Source organism: Toxorhynchites rutilus, chromosome 3 (assembly GCF_029784135.1).
Source record: "Toxorhynchites rutilus septentrionalis strain SRP chromosome 3, ASM2978413v1, whole genome shotgun sequence".
Lineage (NCBI taxonomy): Eukaryota > Metazoa > Arthropoda > Insecta > Diptera > Culicidae > Toxorhynchites > Toxorhynchites rutilus.
Window position 1 is genome coordinate 72,900,787 of NC_073746.1, and position 18,337 is coordinate 72,919,123.

Genomic DNA, 18,337 nt, shown 5'->3' on the forward strand with positions numbered 1-18,337 from the left:
TGAAGACCAATATAAACAATAATTAAATTGCCACGTTTTCATTTGCACAGTTCATCAAGCCATTCCCACCAGAATAGTCTTTTTCAAGGCTTAGAATTTACTTTAACGTTCGTCCCAGCATAACCACGCAACAGCACATGAAATCGGGGTTTTCGAAAACAAAATTTTGTTGTCAAATGTCTTGAATTTGTGTGAAACGTCGAGATTTGCTGCTAAATATTTCAGAAATTGTCATAAATCGATTCGATGGCACTCGGTCGGTTTTCCGTCTGAAAAGCCGATTTTTGACAAAACAAACTTTATTGAGATATCAGGAAATCTCGACGTTATATGCAATTTTAAGACTTGTGGCACCAACATTTTTTGAACCCCTATTTCATGTACTTTTCCCTTGGGTGATTATTCGTTTTTCAAGAAACTGAAATTTTGACATCTGCGACAATAGAAAAAGGAGCCCGGTTGAGATAATTTTTTGTAAATTTCACGGGAAGTCCCGGTTGAATAATCGAGATGATCATTTCTTTTGGCACCCTAAACCATATGTTTTGCGTCGCAGTCTGAACAAACGACTAAGTTACAGAGAGTCGATTTTTGACAAAAAAAAAATCGAGATGAAAGTAAATTTCGACGTTTCATGCAATTTGTTAAAATTATGCATTATAACAAATTTTGAATACCCAAAACCCAAGGGGGGAGCCTATTGGGTGATTTTTCGGCTTCAATCTTTGACACTGTGCGACACTAGTAAATGAAGTCCGACTGATTTGAAATTTGATTTTTTTCATGGGAATCAAGATTTTCAAGAAATTCCTGTTTAAAAACTCGAGATGACCATTTCCATTGGCACACTAATGTAGGTTTTGTGAATCACTCATCACTTCGCAATGCTTTCATTCCATCTAGTGTGCTTCGAGGGAGTGTTTTGAGCTTATTTTCATAAACAAATTCTGCAAACCTTTCAAACATCTTTTGTCAAACAATGCGACTTAAGTTTGAAGTTTGGTACAGAAACATTACGACAAAAATTCAACTAATAATCTTCTGGAGGGAAATATAGAATTGCTTTCCAAACAATCCAGTAATCTACAAATCAATTGTTGGTCTCTTTTCTCTTGTCCACCATATCTGAAAACACTTAACATGAATAAGGAAAACATTCACACACGTACACACACAAACTCACACACGAGGAAACTAGCGGAAAATAATCGAGATGTCACTAACGAGGTCCAAATTTGGAAAAAGATGTCGTTCACATTACAACACTCGAATCCCGAAGGAAGACTACATCCAAAAATGAACACCACAGTGAAATGTAAATGGAACAAAATAAACAAACAAACAATTTTCGTTTCTCACAAATAGCAGGACAGTTTATTGACATATTTTTATTGTGCATTTTGAAACTTATTTTTTAAAGTATCTATCTATTTACATTCCACACAGCACCACAACAGCGTTATAGGGTGTATTTTTTCGTTTATCGTTATTATCTCCACATTGAACAGAGTTGTAGTCGTTGTAGGGCACAAACTTAGCAGTAGGTACTAGTTACAGTCATAACAGAGGGATTCCTAACTTTTCGCTTCAGCTTTTGGGGAGGTTGAGCATTGTGTGAATTTATTGTTTTGGTCGGACGGATTGTGTGATCAAACACCAAAAACATAGAGAGAAAAAACGAGTCGTAAAACTATATTACATATATTTAGAAACGGTGTGAAGAAAATTGTGGACGATTTGTTGGACTTTTTTGGTGGGTTTCAGGTGATAGCGATAATTAGGAAAAGCGAGGATTGTTAAGAGTTAAGAGCAAACAGATTGAGGAGAAAAACGCCCGATGGCTGCGAGTCGGTCACACCTGTGAAAACACATTGAACGTCCCAGGTTCGCATTCTCATTCTGTGTCCATTCTTTTTCGAACTTTGTACATTTTTTTTTGCATTTCGGCGGGTTGGTGTTTCTCTCCTCATTTCGTGTCGCGCCAAGGAGCGCAACAACGTTTCGTGTGAGGGGGGCTGCCGCTCACTGCCGTCTGGCGTCTTTGATAAGGGATTTACTTACGGACACTTGCGTTGCGGTGTAGGAATTGGCTCGCGTCCGCAGAAAAACGGTACGCCATTTTCGTTTGACTTGTGCGATTACCTCCCCGTTGAAGAAGCAGAACAGTACCGCCACAAACAGGCCCTACGGAAGGCGATAAGGGATTAGCATGAAGTTCGCGTGCTTACGAATGCATGAGCGCATTATGGGTTTTTGGGGCTGAGTGTAGGTGATGTAAAGTAATGGGGTGCAAAATTGGATTGTCGGAGCTCACCTGGAAGGAAGCTGTAAAAGCCGATAAGGTCTCGTACGTGCGCTCGTAAGGATGACCCGGATCCGGCCGGAAAGGGGTTAGCATGTACTGTAGGCCAAGCAGCGGAACGAGTAACAGGGTAGCTCTGGAAGGGCGGAAAGAAATATGAATAAGTGACTACGTGCCATCTCGATGATATTTCATTGGAGTAAACGATGGAGATGGTTCTATCACATAATGAGCAATATATCACAATCTCCATGCTCCAAAGTCCACTTTAACATTCCTGTTCTTTTTCTATCCGCCCGACTCACCTGAAAGCTTGCAGAATCGTCCTTGATGGACCGGTTCCCTGAGGCCCAGCGGGAGCCTTTAGCTTTAGCAGCACTACCCGAATGATGTTGCACATGAACAGCAAGTTGAGCAACATCGAGATGCATACCGGAGCAACCAGGATGTTCACGTACACACTTTCATTCATCCAGCATCTGTAAATGATAAATGTTTTCTTTTATCTGTTAGAGACATTGCATCTGAGTTCCGCCTCAAATAACCTTTTTTTTTTTCATAAATTTAAGTTTTGTATTTTTTTTTTTCATTTGGCTCAAATTTGGCAGACGCATTCTTTATCATCAAAAAGGACGATTTTCATCATCGGTTTGCCATTTTAACTCTAGCCTAACTTTTAAGAAGGGTCTAGGCAAAGATTGCTTGAAAATTTTCGGAAAATATAACTCAGTAACGGTTGGTCCAATTGACTTGATGTCTTCCACAATGTTTTAGGTAATTATTAGGACTATGTGGAGATGATATGCACTATTAAAATAACACTTAAAACTCAATTTTCTCAAAAAAGGTGTTTTTGATTTTTTTTAAATTTTTTGATGTGCTGTAGCGGACAGCTAATTAGGTTTATTGCATAGTGCGCCAAAATGGAAATATAATGGACCAAACAGTCATATAGGGTTGGGGAAAAAGACATGTCGTATTTCTAATCGAAATTTGACGCTTTATTTAACATACTTAAAATTATCCAATTTAGGTCAAATATGTGCCGTTTTGTTCGCAAACTTGTTGCCATTTAGAAAGCAACTTCATTATCCCTCCCTTATATAACCCCCCCCCCCCCCTCCTTATTTGCAAAAAACTCAGACAGCCAGTTTTCGCAAGCCTCTTTTAAGGACAACTTAGGATCACCAAAAACGTTTTGCATGGACCGGATGAGATGATAATCAATTGGAGCCAGGTCCGGACTATACGGTGGGTGCAATAGGACATCCCATTCGAGCTCCCGTAGCTTTTGGCGGGTCATCAAAGATGTGTGACGCCGAGCGTTGTCCTGGTGGAAAACAACACCATTCCTATTGATCATTTCTGGACGCTTCAAACGGTTTTATGGTCTATACCCAGTTCCTGGCCAATCGAGCGAGTGCTCACATGCCGGTCTACTTGGATGATTTCAACGATTTTATCGGTTTCCACGACGATTGGCCTACCAGTACGGGGTGTATCTTCGACAGCCACTACATCAGAACGAAATCGATCGAACCAAGGCGGTGCTGTTCGAATCGTTACAGTATCGGGTCTATAAACTACACGAATTTTTTCGGCCGCCTTCGTTACAGTTTTACCTCGCAGGTAGTAAAAACGTAAAATATGGCGAATTTCTTGCTTGGTGGACTCCATCTTTGACGCGCTATAACTTGAGACTGAAAAGGACAATCACAACACTGTCAAAACGACACTTGTAGCACAGATTGTCTTTAAATAGCCGTTCAGTATGACCCGATGCGATAAGTACAACACAAGATATGTTTAGATGTTGCCATATATTGACAATATACGACATTTCTTTTACTCCAACCCAATATTAAAAAAAAAAGGTTATTATTTATTGAAATGGTTTTTATAATTGTTTCTAGACCCGGTTTTAGGAAAGTACGCATAGTTTGCAGTCAAAAGGTACATTGATTTTAATTTAACATTTACTGCAAATTCTCAACTTTTGGTCGTCTTCGAAGGTTTTTCGAGTCTTTTTAACCTACAGTAAATCTTACTAAAAGAGTAGATAATTTTCGACTTTAATGTTTAAATTAACTATGTGATGTGGTTAATTTTTATGGTATAAAGTTGTGCAAAAAATATACATTACTAGCTTACCCGTCAAACTTTGTTCTGCCATATTTTTTTTTATCTTTATTATAGTGACTTTCAACTCATTTGGCTGGTTCGTCACTTTTTACTTCCATTTTTGGAAGAATGTTGGGAGTGAGAATTGAACTCGTGACCTTTAGCGTGAGAGGCATGTTCTGCCATATAAATTATTTCTAGTTAATATTCTATTGTATATTGGGGCTGATCACGAACGTCATTTCACGGTGAAAACGAAGTGAATTGTATACAACCTTATTACGGCTGCCACCGTGTGTGTAGAATCCGGAAGAGTTCATCCGTCGTGACAACTTTGATGAACTCGGTGTTATTATGAATATCACGATACTGTCACGTCACGGGGAAAAACAAGTATATTTGTCACTTGTGTTTTAGATAGTGAAAGCTAGTCACGCGGAATGGAGTAAGTTTAATTTATTTAGTTTTTTTTGTTAACATTTTGAAAAAGAAAATATAAACAAACAGCAATTTACTCGCTTGGTGGAATTTTTAGAACGAAATCCTGACGTGTCCAGAGGACGTTAATTTGTTTATTTGGATTCGATAAATGCGCTATGGGATGTAATTGAGGACTAAAAATGTAGCCCCCGTAGACCAATTGAAACATGGTGATAGGTCTAATTTCGATTGTCCTAAATAAATAGAAATGTTTTGTTTCTATTCTAAGGATTAGACTAACAGAGAGTTGCAACCCTATAAAATGGCAATGGAGGCCACTGGCCCAAAACTATTGTTACGGACCCAGATAAGCGGGGCCGGCAATGACAAATATAAATAATGTTATTGAAGCGCAAACAAGCGCATAGGAAATTCATGGCACTCGAAAACACTCGAAAAAATAATCACCAATGTCAGATGCGGCCATGTGGCTCACCCTTTTTTCCTTCCTTCTCTATGCATTGTATAGCTTCCAACAAGTTTATTAGGTCTCGATCTTTATCGCATAAGTGCGAAGGTCGGAGAAAGAAAGGAAACGAACACAGAACATTACGTCACTAGCACGATCCTAGAAATGGATCAAGTGCGGCCCAGATAGTGCGCCAGACGAAAATAATAAATATTTATTGACGGCAATTGGCCAAGTTTAGGTTCGTCCCTTATCGCATGAATGTGCGAAGGGCCGAAAACGGAAAAAGGCGAGTAAGCCAGAATGTTTATTTAGGTTCCTACGCGGGTGGCGTAGAGATTAGATGTTTTGCCGACTGTAGTTAGATAGTGAAAATTTATTGGACCCCTTTAGCGAGAGCGAAGTAGGGAATAGGCATAGGACCGCAGAGATAAGCGGATAGTATTTACATGTAGGAAATAGCAGGCAGATAATCGATATGGGCTCGGTTGTCTGAGAAGGAAAGAGAGATCTTTTCTCTCCTTTATAATTTTAACGCCTAGGTATGAATTCTTGCGTATATATACTCGGAATTCTGGCCTAGGACAATCAGTTCAATTTCTTATTTCAAACAAATCAGTTCAATTTCAAGTTCGACCAACGAGGTCCATCAGTTAAGTTCAAATTCTAATTTCAACAGTTAAGTTTGCTTAAATAAATTTAAATACAAGTAAATATCTGTATTTAAAACCGTAGTGCAAATTCCGTTAAATCCGAAACCTTTCACCAGCGTTGGCAACTAGGCGCCACGCATCCAAGGCCAGAGCTCCTAACAAGGAAGGAGCTCAAAAATAAAGGTATAACCAAAACGACCCAAATTTTCCCATCCGAAAGTAGTTACGAGTTTCATTCGGACGGACCAATCTGGAGCCGTCTGATTCTGAAACGTATTCGTGATTACGGGAATTCTGGAAGGGGCTTAGCCCGTAAGAGATTAAACAAGTCCAGGGAAATAGGGAAATAGATCAAACAAGTCCAGGAAATAGGGATTGCAACGATAATTATGATTGATTATGTATAATATTGATTTGTTGATAATTTGAATACAAAATAATAACTGTAATGTTTTTCCAACATTGCAGAGCTGGTTTTTGAATTTCAAACATTCGCAATTGGTGGGCAAGACCCGAATCAGGACGATTGTTACATCGAATAAGGCCATTGATCTTTTGTTTTTACGTTTTTTTCAATATTTTTTTTCTGATAAAACAATGAATTACTTGTATTGTGATGCTAAAACAAGTTTTGTACCTTCAATAAATCCCGAAATACAGCTGGTTTTGTGATTCCGGATTCTAAATGAATCAAGCTTTAATCAACAGTACGAAGGAAAACATCATGAGAAAGGCTGGCTTCGTCTTCTGATTGAAGTTATTCATTAACTTTACTAAAACAGCAACACAATAATGTATTATAGACTACGTTTGTGAGTACTTTATTATGCTTCGATATAACGTACAATTCGTTACAACGTACAATTTTGAAAATGAATATAGTGAATAAAGTATATCGAAGTTTACCTGTAGATGTTTTCAAAGATATTGTTTTGAAGACATACTTTGAATGAAAGAAAACTTAAGTTCCGAATAAGGGAAAAATGAATCTATCATTGCAAAGCTTTTAAATTAATAATTTTTAAATTATTCTCTAGTTCTTTTTCCATAATTTTGATATACGTCTAAAGAAAATCTGAATCATTTTCTGCTTTTGGAAAATTCCTTGAAACTCGTCAGGTTTTTCATATGAAAATTATGCTTCTGACCGACGCTACTGCCCAGTTTCTGTTTAAATAATTATATCAAACCTCATGTCCCGTATATCAAATTACACGAGAATGGGAAGGATAAGAGGATTTCAGAATCCCATATGGGAGTAGCTCAGATTATACTGATCATGAGATGGATAAATTCAGGTTTATTCTGAAATATAGAAAATATTATTCATCAAAATTGTAGTAACGTTTCTTAAAAAATGATTTTAACGTTGACCTATACCAAATACTTCTCACTATTCAAACGAGTAAGACAGAGCTGAGCACAAGACTATGAGAGATATCGATTATTAAACTCATGATAGTCATGCTTTATCTCTAAAGTAATTTATAGAAAGAGGAAATAAAATTACATTCCCATATGTTCAACAACTACATCATTCAAGAGCAACCAAGTATTCCTCCTCATCTAAATATGAACCAGCATTTGATTCAACAAACAAACGCACCAAGCAAATGATTCATGGAATGAGTCCGAATAGTTGGCATTGAAACACCGAATCATCGAGGTATAATCGCAAACTTGTCATTCTAAAACATACACTCAATTAAATGGAATATTATCTCATACACTTATTAATTTTACCTACATATCGTTCAAACGCCCGCAATTATGCAACTGACATGTCTCTTATAAACGGGAATGAACTCCTTCACTTCATGGAGTTTATTTTTACACGCAACTGTCCGTGACAATGATGATAGACACAAAAAGATTAGGTGAAGTGTAAGTGACATGAAAGCGTTTGTGACAGTGATGTTCGTGTTCAGGCCCATTATAAATTTTGAATTTGAGTGTTGAGTGTTAATCAAGTGAAAAGCAAGAGATAGAATGAAGTACAAAATGAACACCTTTCGCAAGGATTGTGTAAACGTGTTTTCGAAATAGTGTTTCAAAAAAATCCCGGAATCTCAAGGAAAGTAATATTCCCAAATTAGTGGAACTAGGATTTGCAGAAGAAAACCAGTTCAGTAAAAAAAAATTAAAATTAGCGATTCGTGTTTAGTTGCTGCGGATTATTCCATTCAGGATTTATTCCAAGGAAAAGGCATGCCCAATCATTGAGGTTTTGTAGTTATTTCCGAAGACTTGCGTGATGATTCTATATCCGCTAAATTATTTATCTCAAAAATGATTGATTTTATACGTTAAAAAAGCACTTTAATTTGAACAAAATTTATTTCATGTCCAACGGAGCTGCATCACAATAAAAAATAGAAAGAACTTTTCCAGTCTTTGCCAATTTAAGAAAACTATGATATAGATATAGAATGGATTTTTTTTGCCATCACATGGCAAATAACCCTGTGTTGTCTTAGAAGGAACAATAGAACGCATGACTACAAGGGCTTGTCTTGCTAAAGAACGTGAACATCCCACAAAAAATCTAAGGGAACTATTCGATTGGACTCAAAAGCGAAAGATAGAGCAACTAATCCAAATTTTCTTCTCATTTGCAACAACAACAGAGTATGAAAATACCAAGCATCAGCTCAATGAACAATACTCGAAAATTATTACTATTCAAGGAACACGAAAATACCATTTTTCGTAGATAAAATAGAAGTTAGGCAATTTTCAAACTGTAATGGTAGTAATAAAATTGTAGGCATAATGAAACATTAAAAATCTGTAATAATATGCGACTCTTTTTCTATCTATCTATCTATAAAAACATGAAATAAAATACATTCTGATAAATAATTTTCATACTTGAATAAACTCGATAAACATCCGAAAACGTCCGAAAGTAAATTATATATTAAAACCACTGTATCTCGAGCACGGTAGCTATTAAAAAAATTTTGCCGTACACCTATTTTTCATTTACCATGCTTACTTTCATAGAATCGGGTCAAAAAACTTTTATAAGAATCATTTTAACATTCTTTCAAAGATATAACTATAAAAAAACTAGCTTTTTTTGTCCATTACTCATTTATTTCGGTCCAATCCGCTGCTGTTCACTTCGTAGTAAAAGTTCAGCTATGTTCGAGATTTATTGAAAGTAATTATATCTAACTAAGAAAACTGGAATAAATGAATGGTATTTTTGTGTTCCTTGAATAGTAATCGCTTTCGAGTATTGTTCATTAAGCTGTTGCTTGGTATTTTCATACTCTGTTGTGGTTGCAAACGAAAAGAAAATTTGGATTAGTTGCTCTACCTTTCGGTTTTGAGCCCAATCGAATAGTTCATTTAGATTTTTGATGGGATATTCACGTTCTTCAGCTAGACTAGCCCTTGTAGCCATGCATTCTATTGTTCCTCCTAAGCACCTCATGCTGCAAAGCGGATACGAATCTGGTTGCATCGGAGCAAGAAACCAAAACATTCTGGCTATACCTTTCAGCCATCTTACCAGATGTTCCTGACGAAAAAGTTGCACAATTAGCGAAGTTGAAGTTGAAAAGTACCAATTTGAAAGAGGTTAAACTTGTTCCTGGTGGAAGAGATATAAGATTAAACTGAAATTTTGTTCCGTATTCCCAATCTGTATTCCAATTGTATTCGTATTCTAAGTCTGAAATTTGTATTCGGAATTTGAATCCAGAAGCTGAAGCTGGAATCTAAATTCAGAATCTAATCCGAAATCTGAATCGGAAATTGAACCCAGAGTCCGACATTTGAATCCGTAATTTGAATATGGACTCTGAATCTGGAATCTGAATCCGGATTTTGAATCTGAAATCTGAATTTGACTCCGAAATCTGAATGCAGAATGTCCATCCGGAATCTTAGTCCAGAACCTCAATCCGGAATTTGAATCTGGAATTTTATTATTAAATCTGAATCTAGAATCTCCATGCGGAATACGAAGCCGGAGTCTGAATCCGGAATTAAAATTTGGAATCTGACTTCAAAATCTGAAATCTGACTTCAGAATCTGAATCCGAAATGTCCATCCGGAATCTGAACCCGGAACATGAATCCGGAATTTGAATACGGAATCAAAATCTGGAATTTGACTTCAGAATCGGACTCCGGAATGAATCTGAGCCTGAAATCTGAATCTGGAATCTGACTCCTAAATTGGAATGCGCAATATCAATCCGAAATCTGGATCTGATTCCGAAATCTGAATCCGGAATCTCCATCCGAAATCAGAGTCCAGAATCTCAATCCGGACTATGGTTCTGGAAACGCGGAATCTGACTTCAGAATTTGAATCCAGAGTCTCAATCTGAAATCTGAATCCGGAATGTCCATTCGGAGTTTGAGTTTGGAATCTCAATCCGGAATATGCATTTTTGCCTTTGACGAATAACATCAATAAAATTCACCGAATGTTCTCTTTTTTTTTTTATCCCATTTATTTATTTAAGGCTCATTAGCATTTTAGCTGTAACAGAGCCGAATTTTAATCGTGTACATGTCACATGGTTATCATATCTATAATTAGCACATTACACAGTTGCCATTCGCCAGTATTCCTTCTATACCATTACATATGGTACATTTACACAGTAGCCATTTAGGCGTAAGGGTATTCTTTCTGTTCTTCCATTATCCAGTTGGACCACCGGACAGCGGAGACAGTTGATTGATCATTGTTGAGTTATTTATAGAACAGTAGCCCGATGTGTCTGGCAGAGCAGAGCAGTTGTATGAATGAATCGATCTTATTTCGACCGTGGATCGATCTCCATCGCTGATGATTGTTGCGTGGACGTAGTTATTCTGTAACAACACAAAGATGGTCAATGAGAGCCCTGAATTTTGAACTCACGATCGATCGCTTATTAAGCGAACGCGCAACCAATGTGGCTACGGAGACCCCCCAATGTTCTGTTTGTTGACTTCCATTTTTAACAATCAGTAACTCACAAAAAAAAAAGTTTGCCGGCAATAATGGAATGATGTCGGACAGGGTGAGTACAAGAAGATTAACGGATGTGTGAAGAGTAGTTACAGGGTCCTTCTGAGACTAGATATCGTACCTGTCGCGACTGCTAATATACTCATCAATCGTGATCGGCTTCTCATTTCTGTAAATTCTTTTCTGGAAAACTTTATAAACTCTTTTTTGTAGCCGACTAATACGTGGGTGCTAATCACGTAGTGCGGCGTTGACTCCACACTGCAACACTTTCTCAGCTCAATGGAAGCGCGTCTTCGCGCTATCAGCGGAGAGAAAGAGTGCCGACAATGTTGAGCTCGTGATGTTACTGCTCAGCGTTGTCAATGTTTCAGTTTAAACTGGATTCATCCAGTTTTTTTTCACGATCCAGTAATCCAGTTGAACCCTAAAATCTTCCAGTTTTTTGGAATATCGTCCAGTTTTATCCAGTTTTTTATATGTGTACCCTAGTTTTATCCATTTTATGTAAAATAAATTTACAATGATAAATATTATCTGTCCCTCCCTCTTCCTATCCCTTATGTAATTTTATTTTCTTACATTTATCATTCGACCTTGGATCGATCTCTCTTTTCTGCGACAGGCGAGGTTGTAATTCGGCTTTTTCCATTTTGTTCAATCGGTCGGTGTTTTGTCGAAAATTCCAAAACGAAGAGCTTTCCCGAATGGTGGAAACTTATCAAACTACTTTGAAAACAGGGTATCACTCAATTGTAAATTTTATTTAACAAGAATGAATGTGATACACTGTGTTTCAATTTATATAACTATCGGATGTTAGATGGATGGATGAGGATGTCAGACTAATTGATCTACCATTCCATTCGCGACTGGTACAATCTCCATAGAAAGAAAACTTACCCAAAATAGTTCATAGAGTCCGCGAGCTATGCAGGCTCTGAGTTTATATAAACATCAGATGTTATAGATCCTCTAAAACATTCTGAAGTTCAGAAGGTCATAGAATAAATGGTTTCCATTGACTTTAATTGATATGAATATAAAACGCAAGTAACCTTGCTTCCGTTTACAACAAATGGATATTAGTTTCTCATAGTCACATTTAATTAATGCAAACAAACTCCCCTAAATAGCTAACAGCTAACTTGCATAAAATGCATGTGAACCATAGTGTAAATTTTGCAAGAAAGCATACTATGCATATTTTGTCAAAAGTACTTCCTCGAGCTAGAGGAAATATTTAAGGGTCCCTCATCTTGATCTTGATACCGAAATTTGGTTTGAACAACCCTAATATAAGATGTAAATTAGCAATGAATAATACAAAAAAAATGAGATGAGCTTCTCAATACCAAAATTTGATAATTTCAATACCAAAGTAATACTTGAGCGACGTTGTTTGTGGTTATTTGAGTATTGAAATAACATTATGAGAAGTTGTTTATGGTATTTTACCTCGTATTTCATGCTGATCCGTGCCTTTTTGAGGTATCGAACTATACGCTACGCTTCCATTTTATGGATTTTATGAAGCGATAAATACGAAACTCTTCAAGTTTTGCCCATATAAAAAAACCCTCAAATATTGTTTCACAGTAATTACAGTTACAGTTTTATGAACTACATACAAACACTACACAAAGCATAAAAAATTCTATTTCTCAAGCATGGGTAAAAATGGGTAAAAATGGGTAAAAAAATCAATTTAGATAAATCATAGCCGTTCTTCTTAAAATAAAAAGGTTTTACAGGATCCAGTTTTCTTCCAGCTTTTTTAGGAGCAATCTTCCAGTTTTTTTCAAAAAAACTATTGGCACCCTGTTACTGCTGCTGCTACCGAAGTAGACCGATGCTGATGCTGCTGCTGCCACAATAAGCATACCGATGCGGCGTCCAATTCGATTCGCTACCGCTGAAGCACACCGATGCAAAACCTAGCTGAATTGCTGGCTGCACGGATTTATTTCACCGCTGCTGCTGCTGCTCAATGGCTGATTGCTCGGGTTGGTTTCAAAGTTCGTTCCGCTGCTTGTTGCTCCTGTTGGTTCTTATGTTGTTGCTGCTGCTAGCTTAGCTAGGTGTTGCTCGTTCCGCGTCCGTTGTAAGTAAAGACGTCGGTTAATCGTTCGATAAATTCAAATAATCGAATATCTCAAGTTATAATCGATTAATTTTGTATCGAATAATTCGAAATCAAAATATGAATACATCGAATAATTGCCACGATTAATGAAAAAGGAATCTTTCTCAAGGTCAATGAATTTTCATGCTAAGAATTAGGCTACATATTTTTTTTAATTCAACATTTTTTATCCAACCATCTAACATCGACAACCCGAAAGACCACGCGACCAGAATGACAACGTGATACGTGATTATTTCAAGAAATAAATATTCGTTCGATTAATCGAATATTGAAAGACAATTATTCGAATGAATCGAATATTGAAAAATGCCTCAACGATTAATCTATAATCGAATAAATGAAAAATTTAGACATCACTAGTTGTAAGAATAACCGCAGCGCCGAACTGCGCGCGCTTTCATAGCATGGCTCAAAAGCTTTCCTTCTTCTGATTGGTCTGTAGCTCTCATGGCATGTTACTCATATATCTTCCTATTATTATTATTATTTTATTTTTGTTTATTTAATCGCCAAATGAGCTTTGAGGAATAAAGTGATAAATTTTAAATCATCATTTTCTATACTCTACAGTCCCCTCTTCTGGAGCTAACGATGGAGAATGGATGGCGCTTTCGGTGTGTCGGCCATAACGATTGGAACGAATGTTGTTGTTTCTTGAACTCGTGGTCTACCCATTCCCGGAAGCGAATAACACGGGACCAGGTACCACTGTCAAGTGGAATAGGCTTCAGCACGAGTGGCATCCCAATTTTGTACGACACGAAAGTGAGGAATCTTATATTTCTTCCACGAGGATGGAGTTAAACCCCTTTCAAGCTAATACCTCTCAACTTCAATTCCGCTAATTAGGCAACTTTTTCGTCAGAAACATCTGGTAAGATGCCTGAAAGGTATAGCCTAAATTTTTCGGATTCTTACTCCGGTGCAACCAGATTCGTATCCTCGATCCTCGTATTCGTTATATTTCGCCATCTTGACACACTGTGAATTAACGCTGCGGCATATCAAAAAACAAAAAAAAACAACCTTTTTTGCAGAAAATTGAGTTTTAAGTGTTATTTTTGATAATATTAAAATAAAACTTTTTTTAACAGTGCAAACTTTCTCCATATAGCTAAAACATTGCGGATGACACCAAATCAAGCGGGCCAACCGTTTCTGAGTTATATTTTTTTGAAAATTTTCAAGCATTTTCCTTAGTCCCTTCTCAAAAGTAAGTGTTACGCAATCTGCGTGCGCGCTCTACTCCAAAACAACGACTCGAGATGCTGCAAGAAAATATATTATCATGCTAGAGAGAAACAACAGAGATGAAGATAGAAATAGGAGATAAAAGGTTCGATATCGATGAAAATAAGATTGAACTGAAAGGAAAGGATAAATTGAATCGCTATACGCTATTATAAAATCAAGAGTTGAAAATTGAATCAAGTAAAATCAATTCTATTTAAATTTATTTTATCATCGTGATAGTTGAAGGTGAGATTGATGTGTAGGATCTATAGCATGAAATTCAAATCAAATATATCCTTCGAAACAAAAGGTTTAAATATTAGAAGCAGAAGGTGAAAAATAGACCGTGGAGGAGCCTCACAGTGAGGATTATTATGAAAATGTAATACGCGATTATAATAAAATCTTTGTAGGTTTTTTTTTACCATCCCACTATATGAAAAAAGTTGGTTCATTTAATTAGAAAATCCTCCCGCGTCCAACAGTAAGACTAGAGTCAAAATGGAAACCGATGATACAAATTGTCCTTTTTGGTCATAAAGAATGCGTCTGTAAAATTTGAGACAAATAAAAAAATACCAAAAAACATCTGCCTAATTCGAAGAAAAAGATTCAAGTTTGACCAGTGGATCCTACGAGCTCGTTTGATATCACAGCGCTTAGAGCAGACGAAAAAGCAATGTCAATCTCGGTTGTACTCACTCTATCGTATCCTCCGCTCGGCTCACGTAGGCTCGCAAGAATCCATACACGATGATTACAATCCCGGGGGCGGTCCAGCCGAGCACAACCAGCCACTTGACCAGCTTTTTCTCCGAGACGAACGCCGACACGAGCACCGTATGGAGATAGAACCCTTCGCACAGCATCCAGGCGTAGTTTGTGAGCAGAAAGTAATGCAGCACCAGGTGCAAACCAATGCAAGGTGCCTGCGGTGAGCAGAGGATTAAAATGGATGGGTGAATTTTAATGTATAGCTACAGAAGAAGGCTGGCAAAAAGCTAAGCTCTGCCGCAACCTCTGCTGGAGCGTGTAAGTTTAAGTTATAATTCAACCGGTAGTCAAGTGTGGGGCGATCAAACTGCTGGGGATGCTCATTATTTACATTATGATTTTTGCATCATATTTCGGCGAAAACGCACACTATAAGGTAAATGAACATTCCAAGCACAACCGATTAGGAGCGTTTCCGCTTACCCCATTATTCCGCAGCACCTCCGGATCAGCCAGCACCATCCGATACCACAACAACCAGAGGGTGTTGTTCACTGCGAACGACGCAAACAGGTTCATGTGAAGCGTTATCCGTGCGCATTTGAGGGACCTTTAATTAAGTGAGTGGGAGTAGAGTGAAAAAGTGCTACTGTTTAAATCAAAATCATAATCATCGGAACGAATACACAAACAACATGAGGTGTGATGACGGGTTAGGTTATGTATATATATTTTCGGTTGGTAGCAGAGCGTGCGATTTTCTAACGACCGAAACGAGCTGGTTCAAAATACCGCCCCGGATGTTTTTCGTCCGACCCTGCCAAGGGTTGCGTTCGTTAAATTCATTTCCGAGACCCTTTTTCGATACGGTAGCAATTATGGGCAAAGGATCCCACTTGTTGACGATAAGCACGATAATATTTTTTCACGACAACGAGTTTGAATTGAGCGGATGATGGGAAAAATATGGATATCAAAGGGTGAAAAAGGGTAAAATTTCAAGGCATACTTTCGAGGATGAATTTCACATCGATTATGAGGGATGAATGGATATATATTTTAAATTGTCAATAATTAGATCAAGATGGATGGTGAAAAGATAACTCATCTTTATGTTCCCTCCAAGTCAATATTAACTTACCTAAAGTAGCTTAATAGAGCGAGTGATAAGATAAGCGCAATCAGTGAGACGGAATATCCCGTTTCGTATATTGTTCTGACTTGCTGTCGCCACTGCACCAATGCAACCAAGTTTCACCGCAGCAGCAGAACCAATTCATACCGAGAAGGAAAAGTTCGCATTAGAATCAACTTCCATGTAAATCACGCCGGAAAACTTTTCCCATTTTCTTCTGAACGTCAGTATGCACGCGGAAAACTCCTCCACCATACCCACCTCAAAATCATCAAAATTGATGCAGGTTGTGTAATTGGACCAAGTTTTGTTCGTCAGCGGATGCCGGAACCAATCGCCGTTTTCGTCACAAACTTTGTGTGCAAATCCTGTGGGTACAGTGGAAAACAAAAATAAAACCGGAAAGGTTGTTCTGATTAGTACGACTGGCCGGCAGTATGCCGCGCGAAACAGTGCTTACTTTTTGGGTCGAATCCTGAGATGAATTCCGGACAGAGGGCGTATGCAGACGTTCCGGCTGCGGTGTCCGGCCAGCATAACCAGCCGTCCCACGTCCCCCGACAGAAGAGTCCTGCAAATGAAAAAAAAATTTACAATTATTCGGGTGGGGTCAACCATTTCGGGTGCGCATGGAATGGTATTTGTTCGTTGAAAATTGTTATGTCGTACACAACATTGTTCCAACATAAGCCAGCGCAGCAGCTCTAGGGAAATAACAAATTAGTATCGTGCAGTTGCTGACAACTGAACGGAGCCCGTTTTCCAGCGGATATGGCGGATGTAGAGGTGTTAATGTGTAATTCAATTGTACAGGACATTTTAGAGCCATAGAACGTTAAATTCAAATGAAATACAAATGAGTGGTGTTAATTGTCATCAATTCGACATCATAAGAAATACATTTTTGCCATTTTTTATCTGACTATGATTTCCGATACAAGGCAGCCGCAGCTGGCTCGAAAAAATCTTTATTATGTAACCCGCGCGCAGCTGATGGCAAAAAAAAACTAAAATCTAAACAGACCATGTTCTCTTCCTTTTTTAGTAAAACGTTTACTTCGGAATTCGCCTTTACTTCTAAAGACAAAAACAACTTAGATCAAAATCAAGTTCTTCTACTGCGTAAACATTGTTAACATCTAGAACAACGTATATGTACACAATAAACATTTTCAGAACCTTATGTTCAAAATTTCGGGACTCAACTTCAGGAATCAGAAGCATGTGAAAAGTTGGACTTCGATTCAAAAACGCTTCTTAATTTGAACCCATCTACACATAGAAGAAAACTTATGTTTTTGTTCGACTTCATTTTGGGTATAATTGTCATTTTTAAATGTAAATACCCAGATTAAATGTTTGTAAACGTACTAACCCTACATCGCTCCGACGTGGCTTACCATAAGTCGAAAATGACATCTGTCATGTTTGACAGATGCCCTTCCGGTAGGAATGGGAGGAAATGGGAGGAAATAGGAGGCGGAAAGGATCTGGAATGGAGGAGAAAGGGTGACTTGGAAGGAGACGTGGAATAGACTCGGTCACTTAGTCCGGAGCCAGGAAACGACAAGGAAATTGAAAAGTTGGAAGAGAAATTTGTTGAGAAAGATAAGTTGTGGAAAGATAGTGGGTTGAAAGGCGACATAGTAAAAAGTCGTACAAGTAGAAGGAGAGTGACTGGTAGAATCTAGTGAAGATGTTGAGAGCAAACACCATATTCTGCCACTTCAACAGGACCCAGAGCCAAACCATTCGCTCGTGGGTTCTGTATAGGAACTCCGGCCACCTACCACCACCAAAGCGATTGCAAACGGATGACGACGAGTTCATCCGTTAGGATTGACAGCATCCCTCCTCCCAGCAGCAGCGACGAACAGAAACGCAACGACAACTACCATGAAGGACGAAGCGAAGGGCCCCAACGATCACGGTATCATACTAACCCCAAAAATCGAAAAAATATAAATTTGGAAAGAACAACTAACTTTTCCTTATACATCTATCACCAAAGCCAGTCCATTTTTTCATAGAGAACTTATTGTGTCCGCTTAAAACCAGGTCGAAACAGTCTTCCCGAGGGCCAAAGCCGACCCTGAGAATCGCGAAAAAACACGAGGTGAGCTAAGCCGGGCAGTACGTAGTTAACAAGATCCTGTAGCCCTG

General features: G+C 38.0%; 1 protein-coding gene and 1 long non-coding RNA gene across 8 annotated transcripts in view; one reads left to right on the forward strand and one right to left on the reverse strand.

Moving 5' to 3' along the window:
- The window catches only part of LOC129776352 (calcitonin gene-related peptide type 1 receptor), a 180,439-nt gene that overhangs the window by 8,873 nt on the left and 153,229 nt on the right, over positions 1 to 18,337 (reverse strand). For 5 of the 7 annotated variants that reach the window (XM_055781941.1, XM_055781943.1, XM_055781937.1 and 2 more), the window contains 8 exons: positions 16,635 to 16,745; positions 16,436 to 16,542; positions 16,181 to 16,272; positions 15,523 to 15,649; positions 15,028 to 15,254; positions 2,608 to 2,781; positions 2,315 to 2,438; positions 2,062 to 2,184 (listed from right to left, as the gene is read on the reverse strand). In XM_055781941.1, coding sequence (XP_055637916.1) covers positions 2,062 to 2,184; positions 2,315 to 2,438; positions 2,608 to 2,781; positions 15,028 to 15,254; positions 15,523 to 15,649; positions 16,181 to 16,272; positions 16,436 to 16,542; positions 16,635 to 16,745 — 1,085 coding nt within the window. Of the gene's footprint in view, positions 1 to 1,336; positions 1,592 to 2,061; positions 2,185 to 2,314; positions 2,439 to 2,607; positions 2,782 to 15,027; positions 15,255 to 15,522; positions 15,650 to 16,180; positions 16,273 to 16,435; positions 16,543 to 16,634; positions 16,746 to 18,337 lie in introns of those variants that run through there. The other 2 variants (XM_055781942.1, XM_055781944.1) reach the window with 2 other exon arrangements.
- LOC129776353 (uncharacterized) lies at positions 5,914 to 14,137 on the forward strand. The gene is made up of 2 exons (XR_008743096.1): positions 5,914 to 6,148; positions 13,663 to 14,137. It is a non-coding gene; the product is annotated as an uncharacterized LOC129776353 (long non-coding RNA).